We start from the raw sequence: 23,887 nt of genomic DNA, 5'->3' as shown, positions 1-23,887 counted from the left end.
GGAATTAGTACAGATGCCAAAAATACTGAAATCACATTTTTTCCTTACATGTTTACTGTTGACATAGCTTACTATTACATTATTTTTTATTAATAAATCTCAGATCTGAGAATAGGATTGATAGTTTTTTGTTTGTTTTTGCAATAAATAATACACAATACAAATAAATAAATAGCTTGCTTTAAATGGCTTAATGTTGTTGGTACTGAACTATTGACCTTTAAAATTATTGCACCACCTTACTTTTCCTAGCCATTTCAATAGCAAAAGTTATTAAAGTGAAGCCAGTTTAAATACAAATTTCCCAAAACACTCCACAATGAAAAGAGCTAAAACAAAATTTAATATTTTAGGAATTAATTTTTATTAGCTTATCAGATTTCAAGGCAAATATCACTTGCTTTCAGAAAGGCTATTGGTGCTTGTGAAGTCAGCTTCGTTTTCTGTGTAAGGTTTCTTAATCTTTAGAACCACCACAGAATGTTAATACATGCCAAAACATTTTAGTCAGATTTTTGTCATTATATAGTCTACAAATTTTTACTGGGGGGTCAAGTGGAAAAACTTAAAATATCATAAAAATACATTTTTAAAAGAGTAGTATCAGCTAAAGAACCACAGTTCTAAGACCCTGATCATGCATGTTTCTGGCAAGCAATGGAAACATCAAGGGTTAGAGTCTTAATAGGCCAGTGAAGCTGTGACAATGTATACCAATGAAGATCTGCTCCTAGTGCCTCATATTCTATTAGTGTGCCATACAGAATTAAAATAAAAGTTAAAAGTTAAAAGCTTCAGTTTTCACCCTACAGTTAATGTATTTACAATCAATGTATTAAAACCAGTTGATAATGTATTAAAGCAGAGGGGGAATGGATAAAATAGATTTGAAAAAGCTAGCAAATTGGATAAAGTTCCACTTAAAATGAGTTACCCTTAGCAAAGGACATAAAAGGCTATAAGAAGAGATTCTTTAAATACAGTAGGAGCAAGAGAAAGATGGAGGAAAGTGTAGGTCCTTTACTTTGCAGGGAAGGAATGCTAATAGTGGTTGACACCAAGAAGGGCTGAGGTTTTGCTTCAGGCTTGACTAAAAAGGTTAAAAGTGACCAGATGCTTATCACAATTAATATTAACAACAAGGAGGAAGGAACATAAACTGGAATAAGGAAAGAACAGGTTAATGACTATTTAGATAAATTAGATTTTTCAAGTCAGCAGGGCCTGATGAAATGCATCCTTGAGTACTTAAGGAAATAGCTGAAGCAATCATTAACAACAGTCCTTGAGAATTCATGGAGGATAGGAGAGGTTTCAGATGATTGGAGAAGGACAAATATAATACCAATTTTTAAACACAGTAACAAAGAGGACCTGGGGAATCATAAACCAGTCAACCTAACTTTGATATCTGGAAGGTACAGGAAAAATTGTTAAAAACCCAATTTGTAAGCACCTAGAGGACGATAACGTAATAAATAATAGCCAACATGAATTTGTTGAGAACAAATCATGCCATACCAATCTAATTTCCTTCTTTGACTGGGTTACTGTCCTCGTGGGTTGGGGGAAAGCTATAGATGTGATATATCTTCATATTAATAAGGGATTAGAATCATAGACTATAATATCAGCAAACTAGGAAAATGTGGTATAGAGGTTACTATAAGGTTGCGTGCACAACTGTTTGAAAGACTGTACTCAGAGTAGTTATCTATGGTTTGCTATCAAACTGGGAGGACTTATGTAGGGGTCCTGCAGGGGTCTGTCTTGGGTCCAGTATTCAATATTTTCATTAATGACTTGGCTAATGAAGTGAAGAATATGCTTATAAAGTTTGTGGATGACACCAAACTGGGACGGGGTGCAAGCACTTTGGAGGGCAGGATTGGAATTCAAAATGACCTGGACATATTGGAGAATTGGTCTGAAATCAAAAAGATGAAATTCAGTAAAGACAAGTGCTAAGTGCTACACTTAGGAAAGAAAAATCAAATGCACAAGTACAAAATGGGGAATAACTGGGTAGGTTACAGTACTGCTGAAAAGGATCTGGGGGGTTATAGTAAATCACAAATTAAGTATAAACCAACAGTGTAACACAGTTGCAAACAAGGCTAATATTATTCCGGGGTGTATGAACATACATCAGACACAAGAGGTAATTGTCCCACTCTACTGGGGAGGTCTCAGCTGGTATACTGTGTTCAGTTTTGGACACCACGCTTTAAGAAATATGTGGACAAATTGTCAGAGTAGAGCAACAAAAATGATAAAAGGTTTAGCAAGTCTGACCTGTGAGGAAAGGTTTAAAAAACTGAGCATGTTTAGTCTTGAAAAAAGATTGAGGAGGGATCTGATAGGCCTTCAAATATGTCAAGGGTTGTTATAAAGAGCACAGTAACTCCTGTGAAGGTAGGACAAGAAGTAATTGTCTTAATCTACAGCAAGGGAGATTTAGGTTAGCTATTAGGAGAAACTTTCTAACTATAAGGATAGTTAATCACTGGAATAGGTTTCCAAGAGAGGTTGTGGAATCCCCATCATCGGAGGTTTTTAAGAACAGGTTAGACAAACACCTGGTGGGGACGTTATAGGTATACTTGGTCCTGCCTCAGTGCAGGGGGCTGGATTTGATGGTCTTGAGGTCCCTTCCAGTCCTACATTTCTTTGATTCTGTGGTTCATCATGATGAGACTTCTGTTGCTCATAATAGACTTGAAAATGGTAGCTATAACTATTACTTTCCAGTGTCATATCTATAGTCTAGAACTTAACTTTTTTACCAAAAAGCTTGTAAAAATTGTATTTTTCCTTTTTACAGGAATTTTCCAGTATAAAATTCTCAAATGAGGTTTATTTTGTTTTTCTAGGAACGATTTCAGTTTCCATCCCATGTGACAGATGTTTCTGAAGAAGCAAAAGACCTTATTCAACGACTTATCTGTAGTAGGGAATGTCGACTAGGACAGAATGGAATAGAGGATTTCAAGTCGCATGCATTTTTTAAAGGACTTAATTGGGATAATATTCGAAACCTAGAAGCACCTTATATTCCAGATGTTAGCAGTCCTTCTGACACATCAAACTTTGATGTAGATGATGATGTATTGAGGAATCCTGTGAGTCTTTCATTTAAACATTAAATTATGGCCTTTCTGTATGTATAGTAACAGTAAAAACTACTAGTTCAGATGTGAGCAACTTGTTTCTACTTTGTTCTAATAAAAATATCTAAAGCATAACAGTTGATAAACTATGCTAATGCAACAAAGTTAAGCTTTTTAACCCACAAAAGCCATGAAATTGAGTTACATTTCTCCTGCAACTTTTAAGTCCACCCACTTGTGCATATGCATTGCAATGTTATGTAACACTGAGTAAGATGATATGCTGCTCATCAGAGCCACACCTAAAGCTCTGAGTTGATGATCACAAGTATCCAGTTCACATGAGATCATGTTTCACTCATCTCTGCCTCTTGAGCCAGCTTTGGGTTGTAGTTAACAAGATTTCTGCTTTTTGAATACTTGAGAATAGAATTTTTTCCCCATTTCAGTCTCCTAATAGCTTACAAGAATGAATTTGCAAGAAGAGCAGAGGGAGGGTATGCCGTGTTCACATGAGCTTATCTCATGCAAGTATGCAGTCATAACACACAGGAGCACTGGGTTTGATTTTGATGGGTTGTCCGGCACAAGAGCTAGAATATTAACACCATTCATTTTGGTGGCCAATCGCTTTTCACTTTTAATGTCTTTTAAAAGCAAAACCAAAACTTATTATGAATGTATTGCGTTTTCGATTTGTCATACAGAATTGTCCTTTAAATGGAGTGTGAATAAGAAGAGGGTTTTCAATGTGTATGATGCATTGTGAATGACCATATTTGGGATAAGGGATTTTGGAACTGTGGGAAATTGTTGTACTCAACGAATAACTACATATTGTGTGCTGATACATTCTAAGAAAAGTTCACTTCTGATACCACACTCATAGATTCTAAGGCTAGGAGGGACCATTATGATAATCTAGTCTGACCTCCTGAGCATTAAGGCACAAAAAAGCATTTAAGATTTTTAAACATTGTTTGGTTTTCACTCATGTTCTTTTTATGCAGGAAATCGTGCCACCAGGATCTCATACTGGCTTTTCTGGATTACATTTACCTTTTGTCGGGTTTACATATACAACTGACAGGTAGGCAAAAGAAACAGTTGCTTCTTACATGTATCGCTCAAGTAAGGCTAGAAGGTTTACCTGCACAAGCACACTGAAGAATGTGTGTAGATAAAAATTTTTTTTTACTGTACATGAAAATTTTTGCTTTGACTGTACAAGAATTAAAGGTGTTTTTTATTTATATTTAATCTTTCTTCATATATTTGAAATAGAGCTTACAATGCTTGTGGCTTTTTTTTGTGGTATTTGTATGGTTGCTGTGGTGTTAGATGTTGGAATAGTGTTTACCTGCTGCAGCAGTAATTCTGGGAGCAACAGAATATAAACGTTGCTTTCTGGGGGACCAAAAGAAATGTTGGTATTTTGGATTTTTTTATTGTACCATCACATGAAGTAGTTACAGTTGATATAATCACTATTGAACTTCTCTTTAAAAAGTCCCTCTTTGGGATGTAACTTCCCCTACATTTGAGACAGTGGATTAAATTTTGTTTGGTAAAATTTTTTAGTTTTCAGTTAGACCTAGAAAACATATTTTCAGCAGTGTTTTTGGCTTGTGATAGCTCTTTTAAAAATGTCTAATTTCAAAGAGAAGCTGTAGCAATATCAAAATTGCAGTGCACCTGATTTTTATTAATGGAATCAAAGCAGCAATTTTTATGTGCGGAAGGTATCCAAATCCTGCCAACATCTATTTTGATTGTTTGTTTGTTCTTGCGTAGGTATTTGGTGCACAGTTATGAATAGGCCATCTTTCCTAATACCAACTTAGGAAAGTGTGGCTGCGCAGCAGTAAACAAGTAACTATTCAGATAGTTTACCTTTTAGCAATGACTGAGAGTTTCCTCATTCTAAGAATATGATGAGCCAAGATTTTCAAAAGCACTTCAGTCACTTAGATTCCTCAGTCCCATTTAGAGCAAATTGGAATTAGGCTCCGAGGTGCCTTGGTGTTTTTTCGAAATTTTATTCTTCACTCGACAGCCAAGTCAAATAAGGGTATCTATTGCGTAACCTGGAGAAGGAGCCTGACTAAAGGCAGTTCACCAGCCCTCCTGGTAAAAGGTTGGGAGTGAACTAATGATCTGCTTCTATTAAAAAAAAAAAAAAAAAAAAAAAGTCGTTATGAAAACCTATACTTACTGATCAGTTCAACAAAGTCTATCCAACTCAACCCAGTTCAAACAGACCTTAGAAGAGAGATGATGATGCAAAGTGGCCAAACCCCAAAGGAAAGTACTCCACTGATAAATTTGCTTTCTTCTAAATCCCTCACCAAAATTGTACATGGAATGGATGGACAATATTGAGCCTGGTAAAATGGCCCAAGTAACAAAAGAAATGTATATCTAATTTATATCTGTACTAGGCCTAAGAGGAATGAGATGGGTAACACCAGGACAAAGAACTTTCAGTTCGTCATCCTACTATATTTTGGGCTGTCGAGTGCCAATGATGTACACCAAGATGGCCTGGGTCTGACAGATTGGGTACAAGTTTCAGAAAGGATTATAACAGCACAGTTTACATCAAAGTTCCAGAAAGTGTCCATTATTGAATGTTATATTCCAGCAAATCAAGCTAGCCAAAGGGGAAAAGAAAACTTCTGTGAGCATCTACACAACTTAATAGACGAGGTCCCGAAAAGTTATGCCCTCCTATTAACTGGAGATATGAATGCTAATCTGGGAGCAACTACCCTGGAAGGGAGGTAGTTATGGGGAAACAAGGCCTCAGTGAAACAAATAAAAATGGTGAAATGTTTGCTGATTTTTTGGCATGAACAACCTGGTTACTGGAGGAACGATCTTCTCTCACTGCACTGTTCATAAGATAAAATGGAGGTCACCAGGTCACAGAACAAGGAACTAAATCGATCACATTACAATGCAATAGAAAATGGAGAAGAACTTTAGAAGATGTTTGTAGCAGGAATGGGGCAGATGTGGGAACAGACCATGCCCTAGTGGTAGCAATATTGAGGAGTAAAACAAAAACAAAGAAGAGACCTGAACAGCAGAGATGCCTATGTTACAACATCACCAAACTAAAACAGATGACGACAAAACAAGAGTTTAGAATTGTGCTAGCAAATAGGTACTAGGTGCTTGAAGATTGAGATAATGGAATACTAGAAGGTAAATGGAAATGAGTAAAGGAAAATTTCACTAAAACTTGTGAAGAAGTGCTGGGAGTCAGCAAGAAACATCACAACTAATGGTTATCTGTGAACACCTAGCAGAAAATAGAAGAGACCCACACAGTTGAACTGAAATTAAATCAAGCAAGAACACAGACAGAGTGACTCTAGGAGGAATATATTGTAAAGAACAATGTGGCCAAAAAGAATGTTAGGAAAGACAAGCAAGACTTCATAGACAAAATAGATGCACAGACTGTTGCAGCACAAAATGACGTGAAGACACAGTACAACTCATTAGACGGTTGTCAGAAAAACAAATACCAATCAATGAGATCAAGACAATGAGGGCAAGTTAACAAAAAATAAAATAAAATAAAAATCAGAACAATTAAATATACGGAGGCAGTATGTTAGTCAACTTCTGAATGGTGAAACAGTGGCCAATCCTCCAGATACAGAGAGAGGAGAAGATCTGGATGTCAACCTAGGACCTATCACCAGAGTAAAATAGAAAGGGCAGTCAGTCAGTTTAAAAAGTAGAAAGGCACCAGGTCCAGATAACATTAATGGAGGTTCTTAAGGCAGACTTGAAGAACACACTAGACATTTTGGTAGGACTCTTACAAAAGATATGGGAAGAAGAAAAAGTACCAACTGAGTGGGAAGAGAGTCATATGGTGAAGCTGCCAAAGAAAAGAGATCTTGTAAAAATTGGAGGGGTATTTGATTGATGTCTATCCCAAGTAACATTTTTACTTTCTTTTTGTCTATAATAATAATAAAAGTGATAGTTCTAGGTTACAAAAAGAACAGACAGGAGAAATCATGTATAGATCAAATAGTAATCCTGCATATCTTCAGATCTGTTGATCGAATGGCAGTCACCACTTTATATGAATTTTTTAGATTTCCAAACAGCCTTTGATATAGTAGATAAAACAGTTTAATGGAAGTTGTTACACCACTATAGAATCCCTCAGAAATTTGTGAACATCATTCAAAGCTTCTATGGAAGTATGGCATGCCAAATAATACATAATAGTGAAGTGATTAAGCCATTCCTGGCCACTACGTGCATCATTACTGGGTAACGAGATCACAGAGCAAGCAAGAGATGTATAGTAGCCTTTCACTCACAAGTTATGAGGACCTTGACTTTGCAGATAACATCAACTCACTATCCCTTACGCATAGAGATATACCAGCCAAAACAAATGATCTCCAGGCATATGCAGAATTAGTAGGGTTGAAAATCAACATTGAGAAAACCTAAAACTATTGGAGTCAACACACAACAAGAAACGCCAATAACACTGTCTGGTATAAACATAGAAGAGGTCTGATACTTCACGTGTCTTGGCAGCATTGTAAGTACTACGGGTGGAACAGACCAAGACATTAAAGCTAGAATAGCAAAAGCCGGATAACGTACCTTTTGTAACTTTGAAGCCGATCTGGAGAAACAGAAATCTTGCCCTCCAAACTAAACTTTGCATATTTAAAGCCATTGTAAAGCTAGTCTTAGTATATGAAACTTGGAAACTTAAAACCTTCCTATCCTTCAGAGTTTTCATAAACAGCTGCCTTAGACAAAATCTCAATATCAGATGGCTGAGGGAAAAAAATCACAAATGAACTCTGGAGGAGGATGAAACAGAAGCCAATAGGACAGGAAATTACAGAATGAAAATGGAGATGGCTAGTACCTATATGTAGGAATGACCTGAGTAACATAAGACGAGTATTGGACTTGAATGTCTAGAACAAGAGGTGACAAGGTAGACCAAGGATAGTGTGGAAATGCGTAATAGAAACAGAATTGAAAACTATCAAAATGGCATAGGAAGAAGCTGACTGCAGCAGGAGACTGGCAAAGATGGAAGGCAATGGTGAAGGCACTGTTTTTCTGCATGGAATAGAAAAGCATGAGAGAAATTGCAAAATCTTGGCAGCAGTATATACAGTAACACTACATTAAGTGTTGTGCTCAGAAATTTAGGTGTAACTGTTGAATTCCAACATGAAACTGGAACATTTTGAAGAATGGAGTTGACCTCAAGATTTTGTGCCATGCTGGAGAATGTGGTATGTACTTAGAGCTCTGAATTGTGGATATATCAGGAAGAGAGTCTGCTCCAGTTCAGAGTAGCGTTGGAATGCAAATGTAAAATAGGATAAGATGAATTCATCTTTGTATGAAGAATGATACTATTGTTTATCTGCTTTTTGTTGTAAATATTGTTGTAAGATATTCAGTGATGTATTTTCTAACTCATGTTTTGGTTGCAGCTTATTTTCTGATAGAGGCTCTTTAAGGAGTGTAATGCAGTCTGGTGCTGTAACCAAAGAGATGGATGTGCAACACGACAAAGAAGAAGCTTATGAAAGGAGAATACGAAAACTGGAGGAAGAAAAACTGGATTTGTACAGAAAACTGCAAGGTTAGTTGTGGACATTTACTAGGATTTGCAATTCAGATGATGAAAAGCAGCAGAATGCTCTTAGTTTGACTGATATTTTTTCTTATTCAACTTAAGAATCTCCTGTGCTGCCCGTGCTGGGTCCAGATCCTAACAAAGAAATCAAGAAGCTAACTGAAGAAATTGAACGTTTGAACAAAAAAATAGCAGGTAAGTGTCTGGTATGACTGGCAGATATTCTGACTGGTATGCTTCAAGTAATAACTTAATTCTAATATTAATATCTCAGTAGCAGTAATGCTTGACTTTATCAATTTAAATTTAATTCAGTACAAATAGTTACTGATGAATGCTAATAAAAGGAAAGGATACCTACTGGAATGTTTATATTAAGCAGGATTTCAGTATTTACAAATAAACTCTTATCTTTCCCCTCAACGTCCGTGCTGAGCCCGATAGCATATATTCCACTGGGAGCCAAGAGTAGAAGGAATGGGATAGATAGGTCCAGTTTGATATGTTCTGAATGTGATCTTGTACTTTTAATCTTGCTTTTTTCTCATGGGAAGAAGGGGCATTTTTCTGGTCTTAGGTACATTTAAGGGGAAAATTAAAAAGAAATTGTATGGTTGTTTTGAAGCCCACTCAATCTTCATCTAGCAGTGTCTAAAACTGACAAGTTGAAAAAGGCAACTACTCAAGTCTTACCTGAGAGAGAGAGACAACTGTTGGATCCAAATCAGTTATTTGAAACTATGCTGTTTGACCACCCTATTTTGTTCATCCATGTAAACATCTCCCAGAAAACATGAGATCAGTTTTAGAAGACTTTTAAAAAAGGGAATGAGAGCTACTTTTGAATTAGTGCTAGCTAAACTTTCAGACTTAGTCTTAATGAAGCTTTACTAAAGAGAGACTGTCAGTTGCTATTACTATAAAGAAAGGAAGAGCAGAGATGTAGGTTTGTTTGAGCAATCACTCTCAAATTTCCACAGCCCTCAATCTTGTCATCTTCCACTTCATAAAAGCCTCCTCTCTGCCTTCCTTCCAGATTTCTTAGCTCAAATCAAATTTTTTCCTCTTCAGACATCCTCCTCACTGAAGATGTGAACATCCATGTTGATGTAGCACGCAATTTTCTGGCCTCCAATTTCTGTCGTCATCTTGACTCATTGGTTTCACCCCACTCTCATTCATGGGGAAGTCCTCATCCTAGCCATGACTAATCTTCCTTCCTTCCTACAACATTTATTACTTCAGTAGCAATGGTCATTTCCTTAACAGTCTTTCTCTAGATTTAGCCATCCTAAAATCTATCCTAATTTGAGTATAGTGCCCTGCTTAAAAACCCATTCCTGTATTTTGCAGGATAGCATTAATTGACCCCCAAAAACCACTGTTCAAACTTTTTTTAATCTGGAGAAATGTCTGTCTCCATGACATCAGGGCTCTTGGTAGAGACAGAAGAGTAAAAGTAAAAAAGAGGGTGAAACCTCGGTAAACAGAAGTTGGCTAGAAGGCTCTCCTGAGTGGGGAGATGGAGAATAAGAAATATTTAAACTCTCTAACAAGTTCCTAGCAAAAGTTAGTGGTTTGTTCATGTAACATTGCTGCTTATGGTGTAATTGGTGTAAATCTGGGAGCCAAGTATACTTAGTTTGAATTTCTGTACAGATTTAAATAGGATAGAACGACAGCTTCACCAAGAAAATGAAGACTACACACACAGGCTAAAAGGACTTGAAAAGCAGTACAGAACAATAAGGCAAGAGAAGGAGGACCTTCATAAGGTAATGGTCCAAAGTGCATACCCTTAACACTCATGTCAGGTAGCTCAAGGATAGATTTGTCCAACTGGCAGTATTCCCTTAATGTTTGAAACAATGCTTTTCCACCCATTCATTTAATGAGTAATAGAGTGGCAAGATGAGAAATAGCTGTCCGAGGAGACATGTGTTCTACATCGCATGTTGGTAGGTATTCAAGTAGTTTAAAAAAACATGCTTTCTTATTAGTATTTAAGGCATTCGTCTGTTCTTCCTTTTGTTAGTATGTTCATGATACTTCTCATGAAATAGTGGAAAGCTGAAAAGCCAGATAGTCAGGGAAAACAGCCTAGTTTGTCTTGGCCAATCCAAGTATAATTTATAAAGACTTGATGTATCCAGGAGTGTGGAGGTTAGTTTTCTAACTGTTAAAAAAAAAAAAAAATTGCTTTCTAAAGCAGAATCATTTTGGCTGTTTTTTTACTCTCAAGATGTTGGAATATCCACTGAAGTTTTCAAATTGTAAATCTATGGCTAATAATAAATTCCAGACTTACTGAAACGTATTTTATACAAATATTTAATTCAGTAAGTTTAGCTGGATAACTTTTCCTCACTAAGCCCACTGCCACTGTTTGCAGTAAATTAAAATGTAACTTTTTTTGATAAAGGAACAATATGCCACGGCTATAGCATCTAAAGGAATTTTTTTTAAGATTGTTGTCCTGCTTTAGTGTGCAATACTACATATATTATACGCATAATTCAACCCTTTCATGCTGTTCTTTTTAAAATAAAGTAGAGTATATTATCTTACAATGTTGCACTTAGACTCTTCTTATTATTTCACCAGAGTAGTTTAATTATTTCAAGGTAACTAATTATACATGATGTGTTTTTAAAGTGTTACTCTGTATTTTCATTGATATGCTTTCAAATGGTTAGTGTTGGGCATTGGTAGGGCCCTACCAAATTCACGGTCCATTCTGGTCAATTTCACGGTCATAGGATTTTTAAAATTGTAAATTTCATGATTTCAGCTATTTAACTCTGCAATTTCAGTGTTGTAATTGTAGGGGTCCTGACCCCAAAAGGAATATTGTGTGTGTGTGGAGGGGGTGTTGCAAGGTTACTGTAGGGGGCATTGCAGTACTGCTACCCTTAATTCTGGACTGCTGCTGGCAGCGGCACTGCCTTCAGAGCTGGGCAGCTGGAGAGTGGTGGCTGCTGGCCAGGAGCCCAGCTCTGAAGGCAGAGATGCCATTGGCAGCACTGCAGTAGGAAGGATGGCATGGTATGGTATTGCCACCCTTCCTTCTGCCCTGCTGCTGGTGGGGTGCTGCCTCCAGAGCTGGGCACCTGGCCAACAGCCGCTGTTCTCCGGCCGCCCAGATCTGAAGGCAGCACAGATGTAAGGGTGGCAATACCTTGACACCTCTCCCAATAACCTTGTGACACCCCCCCCATGCAATTCCCTTTTGGGTCAGGACTCCCAATTTGAGAAACGCTGGTCTCCCCCGTGAAATCTGTATAGTATAGGGTAAAAGCGCGCACACAACCAGATTTCATGGTGGGAGACCAGATTTCATGGTTCATGACGTGTTTTTCATGGCCGCGAATTTGGTAGGGCCCTAGGCATTGGGTTTGGAAAGTTTGAGTAGCCATATTTTTCAGCTGGCATTTCAGTTTAGTGAAAGCAACCCACTGACCACAATTCCTCAAGTTTTTATTTTGGAAGAAACTTTTTGCACCATAGGAGGCAGTTCTTTTAAATTCTCTTCCTCCCTGTCTCTCTGAACCACTACTAAAGCTTATAAACCAAATGATGTCAGTAGAGAGTTAGCCAGTTCTGCTCCTCTTGACTTGAACACCTCTTTTGCAGGTCATTGAATATCTTAATTTCAGTAATCATGGCAAAAATTTGAAGCTGGAACTAGTCAAGTTACAAATGTGTTTTTTCCTAACTGCTGGTGTACAGTTCTATCATTTCTCATGTATGTTCATTACCAAGTATTATGGAGTATACACTGTTTTGTATTGTAAGCTGTCTAGGTTAGGTTCTTCCCACAAAGGAAGTGTGGTTTTTACAATGCTCTCCACCAAAGTATTGAATCTTCTTCATAATTTTGTCTGTGGAATCTTGCATAAGATTTTCTTAAAGAATTTCACACGTTTTGCTGAGCTTTTAATGCTTGCACCCATAGTTTGAGAGTTTGACTCTTCATCTTGATGGCATTGTATATGCTGGAATTTATGGGGTGTTTTTTTTTTAAGCGTGGTGCTATAATGCAAGCACATGGCACTAAGATGAGAACTGCCTTGGGCTGGGGGTACATTTTGTGCCTTCTCTTCAGCCAGAGACTATTATGGAGATGGAATATCAGCAGTTGCATGAAAGGAAGTGACTAATTTGTGTGTACAAATCATGAGAGACGTGGAATAACACAGCTACACAAAGAGGAATGCCAAATTAGAAGTAGCACAATATTTAAACTCTGCGTGAGACAGGATTTTTGTAAATTAGAAAAGTACATATAATGGTTAACTTTAATTTAAAGACTTTGTCTTACTCAGTGTGCTTTTTCCTTGGAGAGGAGAGGTGGATTTTTAATGTCTTTTTTAAATTTTACCAGCAACTTGTGGAAGCTTCAGAAAGATTAAAGGCACAGTCCAAAGAACTGAAGGATGCCCATCAGCAAAGAAAGCTAGCTATGCAGGAGTTTTCAGAGCTCAATGAGAGAATGGTAGATTTGCGCTCTCAGAAACAGAAGTTCTCTCGACAGCTTCGTGACAAAGAGGAAGAGATGGAAGTGATCGTGCAGAAAATTGATTCTATGAGACAGGAAATTCGTAAATCTGAGAGAGGCAGAAAAGAGGTAACTTGGCAGAATATTTAAGGCTAACATGTTTCAGCTGCTCTTACACTTCCCTTAAGTCATACTTAATAAAAGTAAAAAAAACCCAGTGTAACCATAATTTACATTGGGTCTGTAAATTGGTCTGACATCTCTAGCTCATTTTATTTCATTTACAGAGTACATCTTAAATATTTAGTAATTTGTGAAGGAAATAATTCTGTGTTTTTTCTCATGTATTTGAATTGCTTGTAATCCAGTGAAAATATATTCTTGCTGTATGCTCATCTTCTCTTTAAAAATGTCAAGAGATGCAGTCAGCTTGAAATCTAGTAAATTCCAAAGGTCAAAGCAGTTTATTCTGAGTACCCTTGCCAATTTCCTCTTTTAAATGTGTTTCTTTTCCATGGCTGTATGAAAGAGAGGGGAAACAGTAAAACAGACTAAGCAAAGTGCTCTCAAATTCAGGAAGTAAGCAAATTGGAAGTCATAGTTTCCTCATAATTTTCAATTATCTATTTTAGTAGGTGTTTGTAACAACTGTAGCTAAAAAGATCAGTTCATTTTTAAGTTCACTACACAACCACCATCATTTTATTATTAGTATTCCCATATGGCCTGGGAACACTAATTGTGGAGCAAAATCCTGTTGTGCTGGGTGCTGTTCAAACACAAAACAAAAAGACAGTCCCTGCACCAAAGAGCTTACAGTATAAGATAAGAGACAACAGGTAAATACAGACGCAAAGGGAAGTATAAGGAAACAATGGGGCAGTGCTGATCAGAATGCTGGACAATATCAGTGCCTCTGGGGTTTTTTGTTTGTTTTTGGGGGGGGGTTGTTGTTTTTTTTAAGCGCATCATGACAAAGGAGTTTTAAGGAGGGATTTCAAGGAAGGATAATGAGATAGCTTTGTGGATGTTCACGGGGAGCTCCTCCCAAACAGAGGTGCTTGTTTGAAAATTTAAAAGGTTGAGCTATGAAGGCTGGAGCATTGTGGGCCAATTGGGCTTGGGGGGAGAGGGATAGCTCAGTGGTTTGAGCTTTGGCCTGCTAAACCAAAGTTCAATCCTTGAGGGGGCCATTTAGGTGTTGGGGGGCAAAAATTGGGGATTGGTCCTGCTTTGAGTAGGGGGTTGGACTAGATGACCTCCTGAGGTCCCTTCCAACCCTAATATTCTATGATTCTATGAAAACATTTCAGTCGTGAGCAAAAGATTGGGTGGTGATAAGTCGAAGGTCATTGTTATCCTCTTTTACCCCACCCTCTGTCTTCCCCCAAACATCTTGGCTGTGTCCAAATGTTGATGCTTTTTCCTTTACAACATTTCCATCCAGGCCCTCATAATGTCCTATATAGGTGCTTGCAAAACACTTCCACTCCGGTTTCCTGACCCTCAAGTCCATTCAAAGTGCAGCAGCTAAAATAGTCACCATGATTTTGAACGTGACATCCCTTTTAAAATGTCTCTATTAGCTCTCTTCAAATTAAAGCTTATCCTACATTTTAGGCTATTTACAACTCTGCCCCCTACTTATAGACTTTAAGGCCAGAAAAGACCGTCATGATCATTTAGTCTGATGACCTGCACATTGCAGGCCACAGAACCTCACCCACCCGCTCCTGTAATAGACTTATCTGCGCTTGTAACTTAGAGTTGTCTCTCCACCACCTTTGCCATGGTTGATTGCCCATTTATCCACTCTCTAACAAGTCTCTTCCATGGCACCTTAACACATCAAGTGCTCTTCCTTAACTAGGCTGTAAAGTCATTGCCCCTTCCTCCGCCTCCTAATCCCTCTTCTACTGTTATTTCAAAGTGACCATATCTTCATAAGAGAGAAATAATTCATAGAAATAGCATAATCACTTTATACTACACAATTTTATGAGACAGAATAGTCAAATACTTTACTTTCAAATTAACTGGCATAAAAGGTGAGCATTTTAAGGGAAGCTGATTTGGATGTTGGTATGTATTTTAAGATGCAACTGAACTATAAACTTAAGGGGCTTATCCTGTGCCATTGTCATTGCCAGAGTGACATACATGCCTCACCCCTCCTATTATTGTTAAGGGGGGGCTACATGATTTTCCCAGACAGATGTTGTATATTCTTGATTATATTTGACTTTAACATGGGTGGTTCTTTGAGTGCTTACTCATGTCCATTCCATATTAGGGGTGTGTGCTTGCCACAGCTCCGGTCAAGAAGCCGAAAGCCTGAAAACCCTGGGTTTTTACGTCCCAGCCCCGGTGCATAAGCGGTTCAAACTGCAGCAGTTTCAGGGCCTGGGGAGCCAGCCTCGGCAGACGAGCCCCCACAAATGAGCCAAGGGCTACAAGCGCCGTCCGAGCCACCTGCCTCCAGCCTCTGCCCAGTTGGGCTCGACTCGTGCTAAGCAAGGGGCCAAACAGTCATTTTGAGGGTGCTCCCGAGGGCGACCTACCAGACTGTTCCCCAGATCCATCTGTCCCACTGTTCTCCAACCGCCTTTTCCTTTTCCTCCCTACTTGGACCGCTATAACCTTGGACCAGTGGGTCCTCAGTATGGTGGAGCAGGGTTATACCATCCAGTTCCTTTCAACCCCACTTCTCTGTCCGTCTTCAGGGACCTCTCTCATGAGAATCTTCTCACACAGGAGGTAAAGGGGTTGCTACAACTGGGAGAGGTGGAGGAAGTTCCACTCGAGTATAGGAACAAGAGGTTCTATTCCTGGTACTTTTTAATTCTAAAGGCAAAGGGCAGTCTATGGCCCATCCTGGACCTGTGAGACATTAGTAAAAGTTCTGCATGGTTTCCCTGGCTTCTGTTATACCCTCTCTGGATCCGGCAGGCTGGTATGCCATCCTCGACTTGAAGGACACATACTTCAACATAGTGATCTTTCAAGGACACAGACGCTTCCTCCGGTTTACAGTGTGGCCCCACCACTACCACTTTGAGGTCCTCCTGTTCAGCCTGGCGACAGCGCTGAGAGTATTTACCAAGTGAATGACAGTGGTAGCCGCTTACCTCAGGCACCGGATCTACCCATACCTTGACGACTGGCTCGTCAAGGGCAACTTTTCAGTTCTCGAGTCCAAAGGGATGTCGCGGTGCTTCAAGCCACGTACCGGTCTCAGGGCCTATTGGTGAACGACAAAAAGTCGACATTTTTGCCTGTGGAGAGGATAGAGTTAATCAGAGCAGTCCTCGACTCTACCTGCGCCAGAGCATTCCTGCCGCTGGAAAGCTTCCACGTGATGACAAATCTCATCACAGAAGTCTCCATATTCCCTTTGACTACAGCTAGGGTCTGTCTGCGCCTGCTGGGTCACATGGCAGTGTGCACTTATGTGATCTGCCATGCCAGGCTTCGGATGCGGCCCCTGCAACAATGGCTGGGGATGGTCTATTCCCAGTCCCAAGACCCCCTGGAAAAGCTCATTACCATTCCCCAGGCGATACTTACCTCACTACAATATTGGACCAACCACAGGGCAGTCCTGAAGGGGGTTCTGTTCAACAACCCCCCTCGCTCCATCGAATTGGTATCGGACGCCTTGGACCTCAGCTGGGGTGAGCACCTCTGCGACCTCCAGAGACAGGGGAGGTAGTCCCCAAAGGAGGCGAGGTTGCACATAAACGTCAAAGAGCTCTGAGCAGTCCAGCTGGCATGCGGAGTCTTCCTGTCAAGCAAGGTGGTACGAGTCCTGACAGACAACACAGCCTCGATGTTCTGCATCAACAGGCAAAGGGGAGCATGCTCGTCTGCTCTCATTCAACAGGCACTCCGTCTATGGTACTTCTGCAGAAGCCATGAAATCCACCTGGAAGCTTGTCACCATCCCAGTGTCAAGAATACTCTGGCGGACCAGCTCAGCAGGGACTTCTCCTCTCACCATGAGTGGTCGCTCCATCCAGAGGTAGCCTGCATGATCTTCCAAAGGTGAGGAACTCCCCAAGTGGACCTGTTCACCATCAGGCTAAACAGGAAATACCACCAGTTTTGTTCTGAGCAAGGGCTCCCTCTCCGATGCCTTCTTCCTGTCACAGTCAGGGAGCCTGATGTACACGTTCCCTCCGATTCCACTCATCAGCCGGGTCCTTGCAAAGATCAAGAGAGACAAAGCGCAGGTTGTTGTGATAGCCCCGGCATGGCCTCACCAGCGTTGGTTTGGCATGCTCATGAACTTGTCAGCGGCCCCTCCCTGGCCCCTGCCCAACCTCCAGGACCTGCTGTCACAGGACCACGGTCAGCTCCTACATCCCAACCTTGAGTTCCTCCACCTCTCGGGGTGGATGCAGTGTGGCTGAACCCAGAGGAGCGGACCTGTTCAGAAGGAGTCCAACAGGTCCTCCTGGGGAGTAGGAAACCTTCAACTAGACTGACTGACTTGGCCAAGTGGATGAGATTTTCCCACTGAGTGTCCGAACATGGCATCTCTCCCTCGCGTTCTTCCATACAGGCTGTCCTGGACTACCTGCTCCATCTGAGGAACCAGGACCTGGCACACTCTTCCATTAGAGTGCATCTCACCACCATCTCCACTTTTCACCTGCCGATCCAAGGACAGACAGTGTTTTCCCATGACATGACGGTCAAATTCTTGAGAGGGCTCGAGAGACTCTTCCTGCAGGTGCGGGCTCCTGTCTCTCAGTGGGATTTTAACTTGGTCCTCTCTAGGCTCACCAACCCACCCTTTGAGCTGCTGGGTTCTTGCTCCTTTTCCCACCTGTCATGGAAGGTCGCGTTCCTAGTGGCGATGACATCAGCGAGACAGGTCTCTGAAATTAAAGCCTTGACCTCAGAACTGCCGTACACGGTCTTCTACAGAGACAAGGTTCATCTGCAGCCCCATCCGGCCTTCATGCTGAAGGTGGTCTCCACCTTCTGTATGAACCAAGACATCTTCCTCCCAGTGTTCTGTCCCAAACCGCACAAGACCAGTGAGGTGTCTTCACACGCTAGACGTCCGAAGGGCCTTGGCTTTTTATTTAGAATTTACCAAGTCTCTCCATAAATCGACTCAACTCTTCATCGCTACAGCAGATAGGATGAAGGGCCTTCTGGTGTCCTCACAAAGATTTCCAGTTGGATCACCTCATGCATAAGGAACGGTTACAACCTGGCGGGAGTTCCGACTCTGCAAATTGTCAGAGCCCACTCGAGAGTTCAGGTGTCTTCAGCGGCCTTCGTGGCACACATCCCTATTCAGTACATCTGTAGAGCCACAACGTGTCTCTGTCCACACTTTCACAGCTCATTATGCCATCACTCAGCAAGCCAGACATGACGCTGGATTTGACAGAGCTGTGTTGCAATCGACACATCTGTAAACTCCTACCCACTTCTGGGGCATTGCTTTGGAGTCACCTAATATGGAATGGACATGAGCAAGCACTTGAAGAAAAGAAAGTTACCTTTTCTGTAACTGGTGTTCTTCGAGATGTGTTGCTCCTGTCCATTCCACACACACACACACCCCCTCCTTCCCCACTTGGAAGAAGGAACTGAGGGTGGGGGAAGCTGGCAGCGCCCCTTATACCACACCATGTGGGCACCATTCCAGAGGGCGCCAGAGCCAGTCCCCTACGGATACTGCTGAGAGAAAAACTTCCGGCACCGGTGCATGTGGCGAGCACACACACCTAATATGGAATGGACATGAGCAACACATCTTGAAGAACACCAGTTATGGAAAAGGTAACTGTCTTTTTTATTACCCAACAGTAACCCCACTGGCTGACAGAGTGGTGGTGGTTGGCCTACAAAGGGAATAAATCTTGCCTGAAAGACTTGTCTAGAAAGATAATGGTCACAGTGTGGGCTGCAAGAGTTATAAGGATGGGAGGTAAGGGAGTCCTGCTGTTTCCAAGGACCCAAAAGCAGCCTGAGAGGAGAGGAAAGGAGCAGGGTAGCTACAACTGTCTGTCTGCTTTGACATAATTTAAGGTTTTCTTTTTCACAGCTGGAAGCTCAACTTGAGGATGCCACTGCAGAAGCATCAAAGGAACGCAAGCTTCGTGAACACAGTGAGATTTTCTCCAAGCAGCTGGAAAATGAACTGGAAGCACTAAAGGTACCATTATTTTAAAAATGCAAAATATGGGGAAACAGATGCCCTTTTCACTACTGATACAAGACCAAGCCTCCAATAACTTCGCTTATCTAAGCGTGTACATTTGTGGCACTTTGTGTCTTTTAACTGAATCGGGCTTTCACAGAAACCTGACACAGCCTGTTAGATCTACTTGCTTTTTTCAAATTGTTTTCCCACAAACTATGTTATTGATGTTAATCTCTTGGCTTTTACCTGTCCACATTTATTCCTAACTTTTTAAGCAACACTAGAAAAATCTCGGGTCGTCTTTTCCTGATAGTTTTCACTCTCTTGCTTCTGCAGCTAAAGCAAGGAGGCCGTGCAGCAGGTGCCACATTAGAACATCAGCAGGAGCTTTCCAAAATGAAGTCTGAGCTAGAAAAGAAAATCTTGTTCTATGAAGAGGAGTTAGTCAGGCGAGAGGCATCCCATGTCTTGGAAGTAAAAAATATAAAAAAGGAGGTGCATGATTCAGAAAGCCATCAGCTAGCACTGCAGAAAGAGATCATGATGCTAAAAGATAAATTGGAGAAGGCAAAACGAGAGAGGTAAGGGTCTGTATGAAACCACTTTGCTGGAGAAATTCCCCCCCACCAGCCGCCGCTTCTCTCATGTAGTGGGATTTTGGGCACCTAACTCCCCTAGCATCTTTTGAAAATCCCAACCATTCCCAGGGGTCTGTAAAGTTGTACATTCTCTATTTTTTTTCCTCAGGCACAATGAAATGGAGGAGACTGTAGGAACAATAAAAGAGAAATATGAACGGGAAAGAACCATGTTCTTTGAAGATAACAAAAAGTTAACAACGGAAAATGAAAAGGTAGTTAGTAGAGCCATTGTTTTGGAACAAAGTTCAATTACTCTTCTTGAAAACTAGTGTTCTGTTCTTCACTTAAATCTTGTTACCTTTTAAGTCACTCTGATATTGTGAGAGTTCTCTATAAAATTCACTGACCAAAGAAGAAACCATAAACATGCTTTAAAAATGGGATTTTTTCATTAATATGGATAGGAGTAATTCCGACTGTCACACATGTATGCCACAGACCTGGGCAAATCAGTTTCCTTTTGTAGTATGCAGAGGCCACTCACACTTGTGGGATTGGTGCCGCCTGATGCTGAGTGGTGGAATTTTATGAAAAGCTATCCACTGGGGATTTTCCCCCTTTCCCCCCCCAATGGAGTATTCCAAGAGTATAAAAGGGGTGATACCAACTATCCCCAAGCTTGGACTGCACAGTGTCTTTGACACTCATTGGTTTTTCTATTCATTTCTCCTCTTCTCATTTCCCTTGTTTGAAGTGGCACGTGAACCTGAGTACTACTAGACCTGGAAGTCACTCATAGAGCCTGAGAAAAATGGTTTCTGAAGGCTACATTGTTTTGGCAGAGCTTCTTAATATCCTCTAGTGGTCTTGTTTGTGTGTATTCCACATGCATAATGAGTCTGAAAGTGACATAAATTGCAAATGAAAACAACTGATCACTTTTCATTTCAGCTTTGTTCCTTTGTGGATAAATTAACAGCACAAAACAGGCAGCTAGAAGATGAGCTCCAAGACCTGGCAGCAAAGAAGGAATCGGTTGCTCATTGGGAAGCTCAGATTGCAGAAATTATTCAGTGGTATGTACTATTCCAGATAGCAATCTTCAACTTTTGAAATACAGATACGGCCTTTTTAACATAACCAAGTCTTCTGTGGATTTTGAAGATTAGTGGAAAACTATACATGGATGTGGTTGCTGACGATCTGTTTTGTCTTTTGTTTACCAGTGGATTAAGTAGTAGGATTTTTTCATTTTGCACAAATTACGGTCGTAGAATATTAAATGCACAAGAAGACGATTTCAATGTCAGTTCAAGTCAAAATTTAAAATGATTATTAAATCATGAAATCACTATCCTTGATTTCCTATAGAATTTTCTGACTAATTCACTCAGGGCAACTGCCAGAACTGACAGGGTTCAGGACAAGCAGGAGACTCAAAGCAGGAGACTACCTTGTAGCAGTTCAGTCTCCAGTGTCATTGCCTGCAGCCCCCAGAAGGCTTAGGGCCTCTTGTATTTCCTCCTTTGAGTTTGTGTTCCCACCCTCACCCAGACAAGCACTTGCAGTCAGAAAGACGGCCTCTCTCTCGCACAGTTTCTATTCATTAGTACCTTACTGGTTTGACAGGCTATGTGCAAGTGTTTCAAGAGTGTAAGAACACAGGCAGGCATGTGTACACACATTCATAAAGGTGTGCTCACATTCTTCCTCCACCTGAGACTCGGTTGTGATGGAGCCTAGGCCTAAAGAGCAGTGCTTCTCAGAAAGAAGAGTTTCTTGTTCCTGGAGTGACCTATAGGCTTGAAAAGAATCTTTCGGGTAGTGAAGCAGGGAGGAAAGGGGCTCAGAGGGCATGTTTATATGCTTTTCTGGGCACTGAGAGGGAGGGGACCTGGAGGAGGCCGATAGAAATCAGCTTCTGGCTATTCATGGAACAAGCAGATCAGGCTCCATGCAGTAGTAGTGAAATGCTGTGTGGTTCCTGTTGAGTTCTAGAGGGGAAGCTATCATGAAACACCTGGCAGCATCCAGGGATAGGGGAAACCAGCTGGAGGGAGGTCCTAAAGGAGGCGCAGCTAGGCTCCATCCTGGGCCTGTCAATTTCCCCAGTGCTCTATCCCTGCTTGTGACCCTAAATTCAGTACAAATACTCTGTTGATATTTGGCAGCAAGATGACTTCTTTCATGGTGCATTAGCCTGAGTATCAAAGTTTTATGTTTTCTCCAGCTTCTAAACAAGGTCTTGTTTAAGTAACTGCTTTGTAATTGCACTCTAGGGTAAGTGATGAGAAGGACGCACGTGGATATCTTCAGGCTTTAGCTTCCAAGATGACAGAAGAATTAGAGTCATTGAGAATCTCTAGTCTGGGCTCAAGAACATTGGTAGGTCAACAGCAAGCATTCAAAAGGCTTTCTAATTCTGGATGCCTACAATGCTTAATACTTGGCTTCATTTACTTCCACGTTCATTTAGAAATCCTCTTATTTATCAAGAAAGGGTATAGTATGCAAATAGCCAGAGGTGTTTTCTAATAAAGACTGTGTGCTTTGATTATCCTGTCTACTTTGCCCCATTGTGTGTGAATCTCAGTTACACCACTGTGACAGTTCTTGGGATACCCAGGCCTGTGAGTCACCTTGTTACCATCTTCTCTAGAGAGAGGGAGTCTTGTCGTAGTGCAGTGTCAGCCTTCAGCTACTCTCTCCTCTGGCTTGTGCCAGCCCTTCCTTCCCCAGGCAGGTTAACAATAGGTGCACCGAATCCCTTTGAATCATTCCCCTGTGATATGCAGCCCCTGACACTGACTACTCACAGAAATTCAAAATCCTCTGCACCCAAAGGTGCAGCGTACCCCAGTTTACTCGTTTTACCTTAAACCACCACTCTTGTGAACCACACAGCACTTGTGACCACTTATGATAAAGGTGGATTTATTTATTTAAATAAAGATTTAACTAGAAACAAGAGAGAGCAATGGAAACAAGTGGTTACAGTATAAAACAAAATAATAAAACATGAACCTGAGTTTACATGAATAGTTATCTTTCCCATATAATAAACTAGATTTTTCTCACCGAAGTTCCAGCTGTTGCAGAGCTGGCTGGTTTCTCAAGAACCAGGATTCAAATTTTCATGAAAGTACCCACCTCTGCCAGGGGTTTTCCTCAGCGAGGGGTTAGTGCTTTTCCCTATTCTGGTATACTGAAACCAGCCATTTATTTCTGCTCACAGGCCAGGCAAATCCCTGCCTTGTTGTAGAGTGTCTTTTCTACCTTTTAAATGGTTTTCGTGGTTTGTAATGTCTGGTGTTTTCCCCATTGACTGTTCCGGGATGTGCAAAGGTAGACAATGAAACCCTGCATTACCTTGTCAACGGACATGGGGGGAGTGACAACTCCCACTTGCTTGAATAGATCATCATTAAGATACATTACCTTGCGGTGACTGATTTATCATAAAAAGAAAAGGAGTACTTGTGGCACCTTAGAGACTAACAAATTTATTTGAGCATAAGCTTTCGGGAGCTACAGCTCACTTCATCGGATGCATTCAGTGGAAAATAAATTGGGGAGATTTATATACATAGAGAACATGAAACAATGGGTGTTACCATACACACTGTAACGAGAGTGATCAGGTAAGGTGAGCTATTACCAGCAGTATCGGGGGGGGGGGGGCGGGAGGCGACCTTTTGTGGTGATAATCAAGGTGGGCCATTTCCAGCAGTTGACAAGAACGTCTGAGGAACAGTGGGGGGGAATAAACATGGGGAAATAGTTTTACTTTGTGTAATGACCCATCCACTCCCAGTCTCTATTCAAGTCTAAGTTAATTGTATCCAGTTTGCAAATTAATTCGAATTCAGCAGTCTCTCGTTG

General features: G+C 40.8%; 1 protein-coding gene across 8 annotated transcripts in view; it reads left to right on the top strand.

Moving 5' to 3' along the window:
- The window catches only part of CDC42BPB (CDC42 binding protein kinase beta), a 136,415-nt gene that overhangs the window by 76,868 nt on the left and 35,660 nt on the right, over positions 1 to 23,887 (top strand). For all 8 annotated transcript variants that reach the window (XR_005225619.2, XR_005225618.2, XM_043547803.1 and 5 more), the window contains exons 8-18: positions 2,874 to 3,122; positions 4,121 to 4,200; positions 8,615 to 8,766; positions 8,863 to 8,955; positions 10,420 to 10,535; positions 13,145 to 13,387; positions 19,326 to 19,436; positions 19,761 to 20,005; positions 20,172 to 20,277; positions 20,957 to 21,081; positions 22,285 to 22,390. Coding sequence is in view for 6 of the 8 variants with exons in the window: in XM_043547803.1 (XP_043403738.1) it covers positions 2,874 to 3,122; positions 4,121 to 4,200; positions 8,615 to 8,766; positions 8,863 to 8,955; positions 10,420 to 10,535; positions 13,145 to 13,387; positions 19,326 to 19,436; positions 19,761 to 20,005; positions 20,172 to 20,277; positions 20,957 to 21,081; positions 22,285 to 22,390 (1,626 nt within the window). In the remaining 2 variants the exon portion in view is untranslated. The remainder of the gene's footprint in view (positions 1 to 2,873; positions 3,123 to 4,120; positions 4,201 to 8,614; positions 8,767 to 8,862; positions 8,956 to 10,419; positions 10,536 to 13,144; positions 13,388 to 19,325; positions 19,437 to 19,760; positions 20,006 to 20,171; positions 20,278 to 20,956; positions 21,082 to 22,284; positions 22,391 to 23,887) is intronic.

This window comes from Chelonia mydas, chromosome 6, assembly GCF_015237465.2.
Source record: "Chelonia mydas isolate rCheMyd1 chromosome 6, rCheMyd1.pri.v2, whole genome shotgun sequence".
NCBI classification, from domain to species: Eukaryota; Metazoa; Chordata; order Testudines; family Cheloniidae; genus Chelonia; species Chelonia mydas.
The sequence above is the reverse complement of the archived record's forward strand: the minus strand, read 5'-3'. Positions and strand labels throughout refer to the sequence as shown.